General features: G+C 42.3%; 1 protein-coding gene across 3 annotated transcripts; it reads right to left on the minus strand.

The window, feature by feature from the left end:
* Positions 1–1,730: 1,730 nt before the first annotated feature.
* On the minus strand, positions 1,731–17,065 carry LOC122563286 (DELTA-actitoxin-Aeq1c-like). Of its 3 annotated transcripts, none has more exons than XM_043716986.1 (3): positions 16,931–17,065; positions 8,830–8,916; positions 1,731–2,744 (listed from the first exon to the last, which is right to left on the minus strand). In XM_043716986.1, the coding sequence occupies exons 2-3, from the start codon at positions 8,913–8,915 to the stop codon at positions 2,342–2,344; spliced, it is 489 nt and encodes a 162-aa protein (XP_043572921.1). In that variant the 5' UTR covers position 8,916; positions 16,931–17,065; the 3' UTR covers positions 1,731–2,341. The 3 variants fall into 3 exon arrangements, with proteins under 3 accessions (XP_043572921.1, XP_043572919.1, XP_043572918.1); XM_043716984.1 differs by lacking the exon at positions 16,931–17,065 and adding an exon at positions 14,223–14,339; XM_043716983.1 differs by lacking the exon at positions 16,931–17,065 and having other exon boundaries at positions 8,830–9,017.
* Between the last annotated feature and the right edge of the window lie 276 nt (positions 17,066–17,341).

Below are 17,341 nucleotides of genomic sequence, written 5' to 3' on the forward strand. Positions count from 1 at the left end.
ATGGGATTTGTGTACGGGCCTCCTAGCAGGGTGTGGTGAAGAAAATAAATCAGGAGAAAAGGCATGTTAATAATCATGGGGACTTTAATAGGCAAGGGGACTGGGAAATCAAGTTAGTGGCGGATCACAAGAGATTCATGGAATGTCTGTGATGTGGTCTCTTGGAGCAGCTTGCATTGGAGCTTAATAGGGAACAGGCATTTCTGGATTTACTGATGTGTAATAAGGCAGACATAATTAGTGAGCTGAAGGTGAAGGAACCATTAGGGGGCAATGATCATGTTATGTAGTTTGGGAGGGAGAGGCTGGAATCAGAAATAAGTCATTATAGCAGAATAAAGGTAACTATAAAGACATGAATGGGGAGCTGGTCGGAGTTGATTGGAAGTAGAATCTTGCAAGGAAGACAGTGGAACAGCAATGGCAGGACTTTCTGTGGGTAATTCAGGAGGCACAGCAGAAATTCATCCCAAGGAAGAAGAAACATTCTAAGGGAAGGATGAGGAAACCATGGTTGACAACAGAAGTCAATGACAGCTTAAAAGCAAAAGGAAAAGCATACAATATGTTGAAGATTAGTGAGAAGCCAGAGAGATGGGGAAGCTTTTAAAAATCAGGTTAGGATAACTAAAAAAGAAAGGGGGGGCAGAAATGAAACATGAGGGTAAGCTAGTTAGTGATATAAACGAAGATTACAGGAATTCTTTTATATATAAAAAAGGTCAGAGGGACTTTTGTTGGCAAATGAGGATGGAGAAGTAGTAATGGGAACAAAGAAATGATGACGAAGCTAAATAGAAACTCTGCAGTGGAAAGACACCAGCAGCATGTCAGAACGTCAAGAGAGCTCTATTTCAGGTACGATGTGTTCTTGTGCCAATTCTTTAAGTGAGGGTGGAACCATCTGGACTAGACAGCTAACAGGTACAAAAAACTACACACACACACACACACACGTGCACGCACAGACACACACACACAGGTGCACGCACACACACACGTGCACACACACACACACAACACACACAGACACACACACACACGTGCACACACACACACGTGCACACACAGACACATACACACAGACACACACACATGTGGCACACACACACGTGCATACACGTGCATACACACACACAAAACAGAAATTGCTGGAAAATCTGAGCAGCTCTGGCAGCATCTGTGAAGAGAAATCAGAGTTACTGTTATGGGTACAGTGACCCTTCCTCAGAATAGAAATACTGCTATTGGGATCAATTTGTGAAACATTCTTCTGCATTGTGTTCATGATAAATAAAACAGAGTCACTGAAATATTTATTCATGTTCAAACCTTTTATTTGCCCTCTGTTCCCTACGTCCCTTGCATTATACTATTTATACTATTGCATAACAGAGTGAGTGTCAATCACAACTACGGAATGAAGCTTACAGCGATTTAACCAGTGCAGACAGGTTACATGATTTCATGGTTTACATTAGAATTGTTCACACAATCAATAAACTGCTTCAAAATTAAAAAAAATACTTCCCATGCTCTATTCTGTTCAACATTTGGCATCTGTAAACTTTAAAGGTTCAATCTGAGGGAGTTAAAAATTGCACAACACCAGGTTCTAGTCCAACAGGTTTATTTGGAACACTAGCTTTCGGAGCACCGCTCCTTCATCAGGTAGTTGTTGGGAACCACCTGATGAAGAAGCAATGCTTTGAAAGCTAGTGTTCCAAATAAGCCTGCTGGACTAGAACCTGGTGTTGTGCAATTTCTAACCTTGTCCATGCACCGCACCCCCATCCCCCAGTCCAATACCGGCACCTCCAAATCTGAGGGGGGATCAAGATCAACTGGCTTTATAATTACATTTGGTAGCAAAGCATTTTCAAAGCTGAGTACATTTGATTACCACAATATTTTGAGATATATCAGAAAGGTGTGAATATTGCTAAACAAAAAAGGCAGATTTTGTCTCAATGCAACAAAGTAGATGACAGCCATTCTCTGCTGTATTTGTCCATTGGTAATGCCTTGACCAATCTGTGTTTAAAATTTAGACTCGACTTGATATTTAACTGTCAATCATCATTAAATGGAGCATTCTCCATGGCAATATATCTACCAATTAGAGTCTGTTTGCCAAGTAATCAGCATTCCCTTCATACCATATAAATGTTGCTTTCCTTTTACATTAGTTAGCATTTCTTATGAATTGCTCTGAGTGATATACAAGGCTGATATTATCTAATACTATCAAAAAAATGAATTGTAAATCTGTATGTGATGGCTTCATTACTGATGGAGTGGAAAAATGTTTGAAAAATCAAGTTTCGTCATTATGAGCCAGCTAAACATCTCTGATAGTGATGGAGCAATTTCCCGTTTTTGTTACAGTAGCTGAAATAACTACATTCCCTCCACTGACATAAATTTGTTCAGATCCTGAACTCAATTCTGCTTTAGCAAAATAACTTGAAGGTTCAAGTTCATAGTACATCTTGTAATACAGGTTTTCATCTGTCAGCTCAGGCTCAATTGGGATGTATACAGCAAAAACTGTAGAGTATAGATTATAATCATAGGGGTTTGAAAAGAGCAGTGAGAACTGGGTATGACCAAAAGCATAGGTGAGCACCCCAACACTACCGCAGGCTGTGCCTGAAGTCCGAACAAACAGAGCATCTCCTTTCTTCCCAGGGTTGATCAAGGGTGTTGGTAAGTTGTATATATAACCACTGTAAATGTACACCCTAGAGAGAAGAACATAGTGTGTTAACAGCACAAGAAGTAGGAACATGAGTAGGCCTTTTGCCCCCTCAACCCAGCTCCGCCATTCAGTAGGATCACAGATAAACTGACATTCCTCTCAACCGTTTTCCTGCCTTTTCCCCGTAACCCTTAATTCTCTTGATTAATAATCCTTGATCAAGAATCTACCTCAGCCTGAAAGATAAACAAGGACTCTGCCCACACAGCTCTCTGTGCAAAGAGTTCTAAAGACACCCAAATTTTCTTTAAGAAGAAATTCCTCATTACTTCGGTCTTAAATCAGCATCCCTTTGTGCTGATGTTATGTCCTCTAGTCGTTAACTCTCCAATGAGGGGAAACCGCCTCAGCATTTACCCTGTCAATCCCCTTAAGAATCCTATATGTTTCAAATAGATCACCTCTCATTCTTCCAAACTGCAGTAAGTACAGTCCCAAACAAAAAACTATGAACTGCAGATTATAGAATTATTATATCACAGAATCCTCATAGTGTGGAAACAGGCCATTTAGCCCAACAAATCCACACCAAACCTCTGAAAAGCATCCTACCCAGACACATCCTCCTTCCCTATCCCTGTAAATCTGCATTTCCCATGGCTAAGACATCTAACCTACGCATCCCTGAACACTATGGACAACTTGCACATCTTAGGACTGGTGGGGGGGCGGGGAGAAACCTGGAGCTCCTGGCGGAAGCCCACACAGACACAGGGAGACCATGCAAACTCCACACAGAGAGTCACTTGAGGTTGGAATGGAACCCAGGTCCCTGGCACTGTGAGGCAGCAGTGCAAGCGACTGAGCCATCGTGCCACTGGAAATCTCAAACACAAACTGAAATTGAACGAGAAACACAGTAAATCTGGCATCATATGTACAGAGAAAGCAGCGTTTATGTTTCAGGTCCAGTGAGCCTCCTTCAGAACCTTCAATTCAATAAAATCCCAAACTGTTTAGCCTTTGTTCATAAGGCAATGCCTCCATACCAGATATCATCCTCCTGAATCTTCTCTGAACTGCCCCCAGTGAACTGCCTCCAATTAAGTAAATATTTATTCAAACCTCTGACAGCATTTCCTTACAATTACAGCCAGAGAAGGATTAGTCTCTAAAAGTCTGAATAGGGGGCCAACAGCAAATTAATCATAATCAAAAATATCAAAATAAACCAGCCAGGAAATGAAATGGTGCCATATTATCCTTAATGGATTCATATCAAATTGGTTCATCTTGTTTATTTTAAACACAAACACTGCTAATTAACCTTTGAGCTACAGGGAGAGGTTGAATAGGCTAGAGCTGCTTTCCATGGAGGGTCAGAGGCTGAGGGCTAACCTTATAGAGGTTTATAAAATCATGACAGGCAACTTCATAGAGGTTTATAAAATCATGAGGGGCAAGGATGGTCAGCATGGACGGGTTGGACCGAAGGGGCTGTTTCTGTGCTGTACATCTCTATGACTCTATGACTCTATGACTCTAAACATGCTGGAAGTCAAACGTTGTTTTAGTGCTGCAAACTCTCCAGTCCTGACACAGAGAACTGGGCAGACTGCAGTTGTGAGTCTCAATTATCTACAGACAGAAGCCTCAAGGTTGCCATGATTTCTGACATACCCTCATTCTCTTTGCCCTACCTTTTCCTTCAGCTAAATCGGCTGTGAGTTGGGGATCCACCTTGCCAACCCTCTTCTCTCTTCACACGTGATCGCAATGACTAGCAAAGTAGGCTCGAAGGGCTGAATAGACTACTCCTGCTCCTAGTTTCTATATTTAAGATCAAATGCACCAAAATTTCAGTCATCCCATCTTATTATCTCCTTCTTGTGCCTGATTCCATTCCTGTGAAGCTCCTTGGTCTGTTTGCCTATATTACAGGTGGTACATAAATGTAAGTGTGCATCAAGGCCAACTGAGTTCAAAGCAACTCATGGGAAATTTTACAGCATCAGAGATCTTTTCAAAGCACCCTGCTTGTTGAGCGAAGGCAAAACCAACTGAGACCTTAAACTATGTGTGTGATACATATTTACTTTTAGTGAATAATTTATCTACTTAATGGGAGCAAAGAGGAGTACACTTGGGAGAAAGAAATTGAATGTTGTGCTGCTGGGGCTAGTAGCGACTGGTGGGAGAAGACTTACATAGAGCATTAACATCGGCGTGGACCACTTGGGTTGCTTGGCCCTGTTCAGTGCTGCACATCTTGTGAAACATGTAATTTTATCAAAGTAAAATCCTTACATTTATAAAGTGCTTATCAAAACCTCAGGATAACCCAAAACATTTTACAGTTAGGTAAGTATTTCTGAAATGTAGTTGTTGTTGTAACATAAGAAAAAAAAACAGGCAATTTGTACAAAACTAGCTTCTACAAACAGCAAACTATTATCACACACACTGGACCAGTAAAACTATCAAGAAAGCTCTAGCTTAATGTTGTGCTGCGAATTCTTAAATGATTTTTATAAACCTCTATAAGGTCACTCCTCAGCCTCTGACGCTAATTTTAGTCCATTTTGTCACATTTTTATGTTTTATCTGGAAAATATGAATAACTACACACAGTACTTTTTAAATCTTTTGAAGACAAGGATTGCTGGTGAATTCTGAGATATCCACAGAGTGGCAAGGTGTTCTGGGAGTGGGGTGTGGTAAGATATGGCTGGAATCGAATGTGAGGGATGGTATAGGGGTGGGGTAGGTAGTTAATCAGGCAAGTTTGGTAAGATACAGTGAGAAAACTTGCTGGGCCTTACAGGGGAAATCCCTCCAAAAACCCCAACACAACTCAAATTTATCCAAAAACACGTACAATCTAGCCCTGGTTCTTGTTGAGATGAATGTTTTTATGTCCATTAATAAACCTTGCATTTTCCACTATTATATCTCAAGCTTTTACATAATCTGTGTTCTGTGCTTACTATTACTGTCACATAAGAACATACAAACAAGGAACGAAAGAAGGCCATTCAGCCCTTCAATGCTGCTCTGCCATTCAATAAGATTACAGCTGATCTGATTTTAACATCAATTCTTTATCTCTGCATATCCTGGATAATATTTCATCCCTTTGGCAATCAAAATTCTATCTACTTCTACCTCTGACACATTACATATATGTAACTGACTGACATACCAAACCATATGGGTGGCATGGTGGCACAGTGGTTAGCACTGCTGCTTCACAGTGCCAGAGAGCTGGGTTCAATTCCCGCCTCAGACGACTGTGTGGAGTTTGCACATTCTCCCCATGTCTGCATGGGTTTCCTCCCACAGTCCAAAAATGTGCAGGTTAGGTGAATTGGTCATGTTAAATTGCCCGTAGTGTTAGGTGTAGGGGAATGGGTGGGTTGCGGGTCAGTGTGGACTTGTTGGGCCGAAGGGCCTGTTTCCACACTGTAAGTAATCTGAGAGCAAATAACTCACTGCAAGAACCTCTTATGCTGGAATGTCACAAGTCAGGATATCATGTGACTGTTTTAAAGTTACACTTGGGCCTGGAGTCTGCGTTTTAATACATCATCCCCCTTTTCCTTTTAAAGGTTAGGAATTTTTTTTACAAACATGTACAATGATGACATAGATATATAATTTTGACATATAACATGATTAGATCACAATCTGTAGTGGGCCGTTTGTTGAATATCATTTGGGATTTATCCTACTTGATACTTTCAGCATGGGTGATGAAATTCTAATTGGATAAGTTGACTTATTCTTTATAGATCTTGACCATTGGTCATCACAACATCACATGACCGAGGCTGGATACAATGATCTGTCCACAGATCCATGTGATCGTGTGAAAATCTCAAAATCTGATCCTTAGTTTGAGTTGGTTCAATTTAGGATAACTGTTTGCACGCTCTTCTACCATTAAGACCTTCTTCCCAACCTCATGCACATGTGGTTGGATGGTTAAAGTTTGAGAAAAGAACTTTCCTCATCTATCTGCTGAAGCATGACAGCTATTGGTGAGGCTAAAGTTTGATGAGTAGCACATGGATATAGTGTAGTTATCCAAAAATCTTGGCAAGTTATGATTATCATAACTTTTACTATGTGAATGGTGCATTCTGTGAGGCTTATACTGAGGCTAGTGAGGGGACGATGTAATATGTTAAACACTCCATTTGCTACATGCCCAGCGTACTGCAAACCATTGTCAGGCACAATTTGTTGAGGAATATAATAGTCAATTTGTCAACAACTGATGCACTGGCAGTATCCTTGATTTTTGGCGCAAAAGGAAATTTGGTGAAATAGCCAGTCATTAGAATCTAATCATGTCTTTGGACATGGAAAATATCCAATATGTAAAGAAAAATCCTGTGGGAGATGAGAGGTGCCTTTAATTGCTTAGGTTTACGGAGTTGATATGTATCACACAACTTAATGAATTGATTATCGACGCTGGCACAATATATGGGTTCCCATGCCAACCTCTTGGGTTTTTTTCAGGATCCTCATGGCGCATATGAATATGATCCAGCATGGTTCAACATGGAGCTTGCAGAATAACGACCTGCTTGTCTTTGAAGATTACATTCTCAGAGAGTACGGACTCATTTCTGAATGCTAAGAAGAAATGTATGAGCTCAGGGACCTGAGCTGGTGTTCAGGCAAATGATGATAATTTTGCAGCTGATCATCAACTGTTGTAACTTGCTGAATCTGATCTGACTGGCTGTGACCAAAATGCGTAAGACTGTTGTTGAGACTACATTCCAGTTCAGATTTGCTAATAGCCACTCGTAGATCTTTTATTTTTATTGGGATTTGGAAATTTGCTAACAATATTAGAATTGATCTTTAGGGAACCTAATTTGTGTCTACTTTGAAACAAGTAACCTTGAAAACTTCCCACATGTTGTTGAAATATATCCTGGCTAACAGGTAATCCAAATAGTAATGTGAAGAAACTGGATCCATTGAAAGGTGTTTGAAAAGTTGTCAGTCCCTGTGACTGCTGAGAGATTTAAGGAACACTTTGGTTTTGACATCAAGCTTGGAAAAATGCTCAGTGTTTGAGATATTGGGGCTAAGCTCTTCCAGGGTTGGACTCTTAGCTGGGCATCTTTTTTAGTACAAACTTCAGGCACCTTGGAATTAAACAGACACGTATACTGCCATCTCTTCTCAAAACAGAAAATGTTCTGGTCAGCGAGAACCTCATTAGCCTGTTATGGTTTTGGTGCCTGTTCTTGAACTACCCACCCCCCAGCAGGACAGTTTTAGCTGTACAGACGGTCCCCGATTTACAGACATCTGACTTATGAATGCTTGTTGTTACGAATGCGATACCATATATGGTTGTAATTTTGAAGACCCGACAATGTAATTATGAACAGCTGCTTTCCACTGTCATGTTTTGTGTTCCAACTTGACAATAATTTGACTTGCAAACAGACTCCAGTATGAAACCCATTCCGAATCTCCCACTCTTCATTGAATCAAAAAAAAAATGATCATTGTTTTATCAGCAGGGAGATGGATCAGTTTCAACCTTTCCAACTGGGAAAAGCCTCAACTGCCTGGCAACTGGAACCAATGAATGTCGCAGCCAGGTTGGTAACTGTTTCAATCTTTGCAATTAAACTGGGTTTAAATTAGATTAGATTAGATTACATTACAGTGTGGAAACAGGCCCTTCGGCCCAACAAGTCCACACCAACCCGCCACCCACCCATACCCCTACATTTACCCCTTACCTAACACTACGGGTAATTTAGCATGGCCAATTCACCTGACCTGCACATCTTTGGACTGTGGGAGGAAACCGGAGCACTCAGAGGAAACCCACGCAGACACGGGGAGAACGTGCAAACTCCACACAGTCAGTCGCCTGAGGCGGGAATTGAACCCGGGTCTCTGGCGCTGTGAGGCAGCAGTACTAACCACTGTGCCACCGTGCCACCCACAAAACATTTCTCTCTGACTAATGCTCCTAACACTCTGAGGCGGGAATGGAACCCGGCTCTCTGGTGCTGTGAGGCAGCAGTGCTAACCACTGTGCCACCGTTCCTGGTCTGGAACATACAGTTATACCTTTGAATACTCACGCAGGTGAGGTGAAGAATTGATTCTCGGTGTTGTTACTAATTTCAACATCAACAGCTCTATTAAATTCATCCGATGTTGCAGCCATTCTGTAAAGATCAGACAAAATGGCACTCATTCAGTGGTTGAAACTTTATTGCTGGAACAGCACAGCAGGTCAGGCAGCATCCAGGGAACAGGAGATTCGACGTTTCGGGCACAGGCCCTTCTTCAGGAATGAGCAGAGAGTGTTCAGCAGGAGAAGATAAAAGGTAGGGAGGAGGGACATGGAGGATGCTCAGGTAAGAGAGGACGGCGGGAAAACTGGCCCAGAGCTTTAAACGGAGCTGAGCGTTTAAAATCAAGGGAGTTTTATTCAGTCATATGGCTGTCCTCCGGATGCCGATCTGATGACAGGTTGTATAGTCCCCGGTTTGATCTTCCTTCTGGCAAGATTGTAAAAATGTTTTAATTATAAATTTGATTTTCGTGAACTAATGCTCGCATTTGCTTCGGAAAGGAAAATTACAGGCTTAAGATATATGGAACTCTTTAATTATTTGTCTAAAATGCTGAGTTGGGACCATTACAAAAAGCTTCAAATTCCTGTTAAGGAGGTGTTACCATAGCAATTAGAGTAGGCCATCCAGCCCCTCCATTACTAGATCCTTTCTAGATTACTACTACCTTTTCCTTTTGACCTGTTCAGATCTATGATCTTTCACCACTACTGAGCAAAAAAAAAATTAATTTCAATCTCTAAATTATAAACGAGTCCAGCATTCAAGAGACTCTTGGAAGAGCTATTTCTAGATTTCCAGCAGCATTCATGTTAAACAAGTGTTTCCTGATTTATCTCCTCAATGTCACCACTTCAATATCATGGCTGTACACTCTTCCACATTCACCCACCAGGGGGAATACTTCCTCTATGTCTGCCACATAATTTTACATAAGAAAGAGCTTTGGTTTATTTTGGTGCCTTTCACAAACTGTGGATGTGGCAGGGGACCCTGTGTCCATAAATTTTAAAACTATTGCCTTTCACAGTACAGCCAGCAAATTTAAAAGTAATGGTTCCTTCATATGTCCCTATTTCAATGTCTTCCCTTGTGTTCCTTATGAGGGTAGTCATGATCCGGTGTTGGACTGGGGTGTACAAAGTTAAAAATCACACAACACCAGGTTATAGTCCAACAGGTTTAATTGGAAGCACACTAGCTTTCGGAGCGACGCTCCTTCATCAGGTGATTGTGGAGAGCTCGATCGTAACACCGAATTTATAGCAAAAATTTGCAGTGTGATGTAACTGAAATTATACATTGAAAAAGTATTTGTCTGTTAAGCCTTTCATCTGTTAGAATACAGTGATAGTTTCACTTCTTTCGTGTGTAAATCACAAAACCCTTTTTTTTAAAATGCAACTTTTATAAAAAGGGTTTTGTGATTTACACATGCAAGAAGTGAAATTATCACTGTATTCTAACAGATGAAAGGCTTAACAGACAATCAATTCTTCAATGTATAATTTCAGTTACATCACACTGCAAATTTTTGCTATAAATTCTGTGTTACGATTGAGCCCTCCACAATCACCTGATGAAGGAGCGTCGCTCCGAAAGCTAGTGTGCTTCCAATTAAACCTGTTGGACTATAACCTGGTGTTGTGTGATTTTTAACTTTGTACACCCCAGTCCAACACCGGCATCTCCGAATCATTCCAAAAGATAGCATTTCTCCTCATCTCCATTGGAGGAGCTGAAGTTTCAAGAGTCTCATTGGCTCAGGAGACTGAATGGGCCATTAGATTACTAGATTAGATTATTTACAGTGTGGAAACAGGCCCTTCAGCCCAACAAGTCCACACCGACCCGCCGAAGCGCAATCCACCCAGACCCATTCCTTTACATTTACCCCTTCACCTAACACTACGGGCAATTTAGCATGGCCAATTCACCTAACCTGCACATCTTTGGATTGTGGGAGGAAACCGGAGCACCCGGAGGAAACCCACGCAGACACGAGGAGAATATGCAAACTCCACACAGAGAGTCACCTGAGGCAGGAATTGAACCCGGGTCTCTAGCCTGTGAGGCAACAGTGCTAATTCTTGAATTTTGGTCAGACATTCCTATTGGCTTAAGCATAGCCTTTTATTTGGATAGTTTTTTTTTAAATCAGCTGCTGGCAGTTATTGATCTACCAAAAGATGGACTGTCACTGAGGTTTCAATATTTTTCTTTAAACATGCAAGGTTGAGGTTGGTGTTCTCTGTGCGTGATTGTAATGATATTGGACAATTGGTTCCTATCATTATAGGTGGGACATCATCCATGTAGTGGACAGTGAAGGAAGTTATCTCGGAGTACAATGGGACATTGATCAGATGGGCCACTGGGCCAAGGAATGGCAGATGAAGTTTAATTTCTGGCAGGAAAATGGAGGGACCCGAAAGACCTGCCCCAGGAAGGAGAACTGACACGAAACATTCCCAAACCCATAAGACACCTGCCTGACATGAAATCTATCAGAACATACCTGGAAAGCAGCCCAAACACCTCTGTAAAATATGTGGCTCCCTGGAGCAGCAAATCAGCAGCAACTGAAACCAGGAACTAACTGGGCAAATTGGAACACAAGCAGAAACTTACTTTCTCCACTGGAACTTAAAAGCCACACAGTAAATTACCTGCTACACTGGGTCTGAAGCAGACCCTCTGCAAACATACACAAAACTGCAACCTATCTGCTCCACAGGGTCCTAGGAAGGATCGCTTAACTGGAAGCAGTCACAATCCACTCCACCAGAACATGGGACACTCAAATGTAAGAAACCTGCGAGGAAACAGGGTAAGCATGCTAGTAAGACTGAGACTATGCGGTTTCAAGAACCCCCCCCCCCAGCTTACTCCTAGCAAATGTACAATCTCTGGAGAAAAAGATGGATGAACTCAGATCACGGCTCAGCTTCCAGAGTGAACTGCGGGACTGCTGCGCACTCTGCTTCACAGAAACCTGGCTCAACCCATCCATTCCTGACTATGCACTTCAGGCTGATGATTTTTCCATCCATCATATGGACCATGCAGTGTCCTCGGGTAAGACAAAGGGTAGAGGGGTTTGATTTTTAATCAACAACTTGTGGTGCACAGACATTGCAACCCTGGGCAGCCATAGCTCTCTAAAACTTGAATTCCTCACCATCAAATGCTGCCCCTTCTATCTACCATGGGAATTTACTGCTGCTATACTAGCTCCTGTGTACATACTGCCACAAGTAAAGGTTGAGGAAGCTCTGGATGTGCTGTACATCCATCACTAACACCCTGGAGACTGAATACTCCGAGGCCCTGTTTATTGTAACTGGCGACTTTAATCAAGCCAATCTAAGGAAGGTGTTCCCAAGTACCACCAGAACGTTACCTGCCCCACTAGGGGCCTGAACATTTTAGATCACTGCTACACCACTGTGAAAGATGCCTATCGCTCCATCCCCTGCCCTCATTTCGGGAACTCCGACCACAAGGCCTTGTTTCTTCTCCCGGCTTACAGGCAAAACCTCAAGCAACAGACCCCCTCACGGATAAAGGTCCAGTGCTGGTTGAAGGAGGCAGAGGATCAACTCCGGTGCTGTCTGGAATCGGCTGATTGGGCCATGTTCAAACAGGCCGCAAGTACCTTGGATGAGTACGTCACCACCGTCACAGACTTTATCAGCAAGTGTGTGGTGGACTACATACCAAGGAAGTCAATCTGGGTGTTCCCCAATAGGAAATCCCGGATGAATCAGGACATACAGAACTTGCTGAAAACCAGATGTGAGGCCTTCAGATCAGGAGATCCACTCAAATATAAGGAATCCAAGTATGACCTTTATAGAGCCATTAAGTGGGTGGCACAGTGGTTAGCACTGCTGCCTCACAGTGCCAGAGACCTGGGTTCAATTCCCACCTCAGGTGACTCTCTGTGTGGAGTTTGCACTTTCTCCCCGTGGGTGTGCTCCAGTTTATTTGTTTTCCCTCTTGAAAGGTACAGGGTGTCCTCTTGTGTTTGGTTACCATTATTTCTGAAGCCTTTTCTCCCTTCCATTTTCAGCTTTCTCTTCTGGGAGAGAAAGGAAGGGTCCACATTATCTTCCTGCAGTGCTGGATTGTCTGTAATGGGGGAACAGTTCCCAAAGCACTGAGTCAATTTATTTTGCTATTAACCTCAAACGGGTTAAAAAATTAATCAATAGGCTTTTCATAAAAGAAGAATTCATCTTGTTTCTTAACATCCTCTGAGGCGCAGACATTGCACACTACAGTGGGCTATTTTACCTTTCTGTTCTGGCAATGCCACCGACAGTCAGGTGAGGGAATATAAACAAGTTTTATTGATCATAACTGCATAAAGGGATATTAAAAGAGGACATCTTCTGGAGTCTCACAGACTGAGGCTCCAGTTCCATGTGATCAGGTGTCACAATGACATTGTTCCATTCACACATGCTCAAGAGCTATTTTTACAGTAAGTATGTAGTTAACTTTCTACTTCAGATGATCATGAAGGGATCAACATACAGGTTGTTTTGTTATAACATGCATCTCATTAATACAAAATCGCTATAACGCGATCGACGATTGACTGCTTCTAAAGCGCAAACTTTTAAAGCATGTATTGGTTATAAAGCAATTTTGGCCTCATTAGTTTAAATGGTGCTGCTATTGTGTGATTTTCTTATACCACGGGAATGCATGAGAACGGAATTACCACATAATAGCAAGAACTGACTGTTAACTGCAAGTTAAAAAGAAGTACAGAGAATGCGGGAGAAACTCAGCAGGTCTGGCAGCATCTGTGGAGAGAGGAGTAAGAATTACATTTTGAGTCCAGAATGATTCTTCTTCTGAAATTCACAAGTGCAATTCTTTCTTTTCAACTATGGAAATGATAATGATCAGATCTGATAGTCAAGATCAATGAAAATTGTAAATAGGGACTCTGAACATCATGCTGTGCACCACAAAGCACAGAACATAACAGTTAAAAATCACAGAAGAACTTCCAAGTTTGACAAGTTATGCTCGTACTATTAATGATCAAATATCAGGACTTCATCACAGTCGACCAAACCACACCAGACCAAACCACTTGAATGTCAGAAAGACTAATGTCAGAGAGCTCATCTTTCCACTTCATTTCAGGCACATTGCTTCTGGCAGGCTCAATATTTGCATCTGGACTGACTCAGCATTGTGCGGCTTCCTTGTAGGGCTCCATGCACACAAACAGCGGAAGCTGCATTGGGAAACAGTGAGAGAAGCTGCACAATTATTAAAAAGACAAAGATACGACACAAGAGAAAAGAGCTGTACTGATTTTTTTTTTAAAAGAGGAAAAGCAGAGGACAATCATAGGATAAAAAAAGACCCACTTCAGTCAGGCAGGAAGCTCGGGTTGAAGGCAGGCTGCTAATTATTGCAGTTCTGTAAATCTCCAAAAGGCTCAAGTCTTATTATGTTTGTCTTTACAGTTACTTTCACATCCCTGTGACAACTGCTGTAACCACTCCCCAATGACCCCATACCGCAGCAAGTGGTACGCCTCCCTTGACATGGTACGCCTCCCTTGACATTTTCATCAAGTTTTAGAATTTTAAGCTATTTCATGCCCATATAATATTGCACTATGTTCACATGCAACAAACTCAAACTTAACAGAGATTTATTGCATCAATGTTTTAATAAAATGGCACTAAATCATAAGACTAAACACTAGGCAGTTTACAGGGAAGGTAGATAAATACATGAAGGAGAACACAGGATGAAAGGAAGCTAGTTCAGTTTCAGTACTGTAAATTGGAGAAAGTTTTCTAAAGCGTCAACAATTAGGTTTTATTTTCTGAGACAAAGCTGGCATATGTGTAAACTATACTGAATGAACTTCAGAGAAAGCAAGGACTAAATGTTCTAGTCCCACACTGGTGAGTTGTAAACAAGGGAGATTACATTCCCATGATGGCTCACCCAGCATGATCCAACCAACTCTGACCATTCATTTTACTGAAGACCAGCAAGGCCTAGACTGGCACACACACCACTTCCCAAATTGAGTTCCTTTACAGAGTCCATTAATAACTATCCAGGCTGTTTACTGCCTAGCTTCAATTTCAAGGCTTGCAGGAAGAGTTGAAAGTCATGGAGAACTCCAAGTTCAGCTAAGAAGGAAGGTGACCCTCCTTGAAAGGCCTTATTTCAAAACCGGTGTGCGGCACAGTCTGCTCTCTCCTTTGGGTTTTCCCTCTTTTGTGGCCTCTCCATTGAGAGACTCACCTCCCTCCCTCTCTTCTTTTTTCGGTTTTTCTCCACTCTACCTCAGTCATACCTGCTGTAAGACACCACTAGCCAATCCCTCACTGACCTGATCCCTGCCTCCGGGACTTTGAATCTGTTTTGTGGCTCCAATCATAGCAAGTCTGACTACTGGCACTGCAGGATGGAGGAGGTGTATTCAGTAAGTCCTGTCTGCAGCAGGGCAGCCAGTATCAGGGATGTATTACTCATTCCTCACCTTGGAGGTCAGTCATCTCAGCTCAGGACATCTCTGCAGGAGGTCATCAGAGTAGTGTCCTAGGCCCAACCATCTTCAACAGCTTCAGCATTGACCTTCCCTCCATCATAAGGTGGGGATGTTCGCCGAAATTGCACAATGTTCAGTACCATCCACAACTCCTCAGACATTAAAGAGGTCCGTGATCAAATACAACAAGATCTGGACAATGTCCAGGCCTCTGCTGACAAATACCAGGTAACCTTTGCAGCACACAAATGTCAGGCAATGACTATCCAATATGAAACAATCTAATCACCACCCTTTGACATTCAATGGTGTTACTGTCACTGAATCCCCTACTATCAACATCCTAGGGGCTATCATTGACCAAAAACACAACTTGACTTGCCATATGAACACAGTGGTTACACAAACAGGTCAGGGCTAGGAATACTGCGGTGAGTAACACGCCTCCTGACTCTCCCAAGCCTGCCCACCATCTACAAGGCACAAGGCAGGAGTGTGATGGAATACTCCCCACTTGCCTGGATGGGTGCAATAACACTCAAGAGGTTTGACACCAACCAGAACAAAGCTGCCTTTTTGATAGGCACCACATCAATAAACAGCCACTCCTTCCATCACTGATGTTCAGTAACAGCAGTGTGTATTATCTACAAGATGCACTTTAGAAATTCACCAAGGATGCTTAGACAGCACCTTCCAAACCCATGACCACTCCCATTTGGAAGGACAAGGGCCGGAGCTGCAAGGGAACACTACCTCCAAGATCCCCTCCAAGACTGTCACCACCCCCGGCTTGGAACTATCATCTTTCCTTCACTGTTGCTGAATCAAAATCCTGGCATTCTCTCCTATTGGCATTGTGAGTTATCCTTTAGCAGGTGGACTGCAGCGGTTCAAGAAGGCAGCTCACCACCACCTTCTCAAGGGGCAACTCGAGATGGGCAATAAAGGCTGGTTAGCTAGTGATGCTCAGGTCCCACAAGAGGATTAAAAAAGGCAGCAGGAGTAGGCCATTCAGCCCCTCAAGCCTATACTGCCATTATATGAGAATGGGAGAAAGTGAGGACTGCAGATGCTGGAGATCAGAGCTGAAAATGTGTTGCTGGAAAAGCACAGCAGGTCAGGCAGCATCCAGGGAACAGGAGAATCGACGTTTCGGGCATGAGCCCTTCTTCAGGAATGGAGGAGTGGCTAATCTGCTTAAGATCTCAATTCTCTTTCATATCAATCCCCCATAGCCTCAATTCTTTGACGTTTATCAATTTATTCCCCTTCTCTTAAAATACTTTCAGTGATTGACCCACGCTGAAAGAGGAGATAGATAGTTTCACCAGCGCAGTTAATGGAGTGTGTCACATGGCAAAAGGACAATCAGAGAAAGGATGTAACAGAGTTATGGGAAAAGAGTCAGGTACAGAAAGTGAGAATCACAGAACTGGCAGGGTAACAGAAATAAAGAAGTAAACAGAAACCAAGATTAGATTACATCCGATATAGATTTACATAAATCCTTAACTTTAGCTTAAAACAAGGGTGTGTATATTGAACTCAGATGTCACTTGCCTTAGTCAGTCACATAGATGCAGAAAAGTCTGTTCTCTTTTCCATTCCACGCTGCATGAGTCATCTACTTCAGCAGTAAACAGTTTTTTTTTCACTTAATTTGATGCGACACAGGAAGAGAGCAACAAAAACACAGAGAGCGAGGTAAATCACACAGGAGATAGCTTACCAACTGAAGCCTGAGGCTGATTAACCTACTGTGTATCACCAGCATTTTCTAGTTCCCAGCAGTTAGGGGTTCCTTCTTATCGGAATAGTAAACATGGAGAGAAGGAATAATAGGGATATAAAGGGAGAGAGAGGTGAGAAAGGCAGTGAGAGAAAGATTGAAATGAGAGTAACAGAGACAGACCAATCTAACGACTGTACAGAAATGGTGACCATTTACAGACCAAGTGTTAAGGTCCCAAC

Source organism: Chiloscyllium plagiosum, chromosome 26, assembly GCF_004010195.1.
Source record: "Chiloscyllium plagiosum isolate BGI_BamShark_2017 chromosome 26, ASM401019v2, whole genome shotgun sequence".
Lineage (NCBI taxonomy): Eukaryota > Metazoa > Chordata > Chondrichthyes > Orectolobiformes > Hemiscylliidae > Chiloscyllium > Chiloscyllium plagiosum.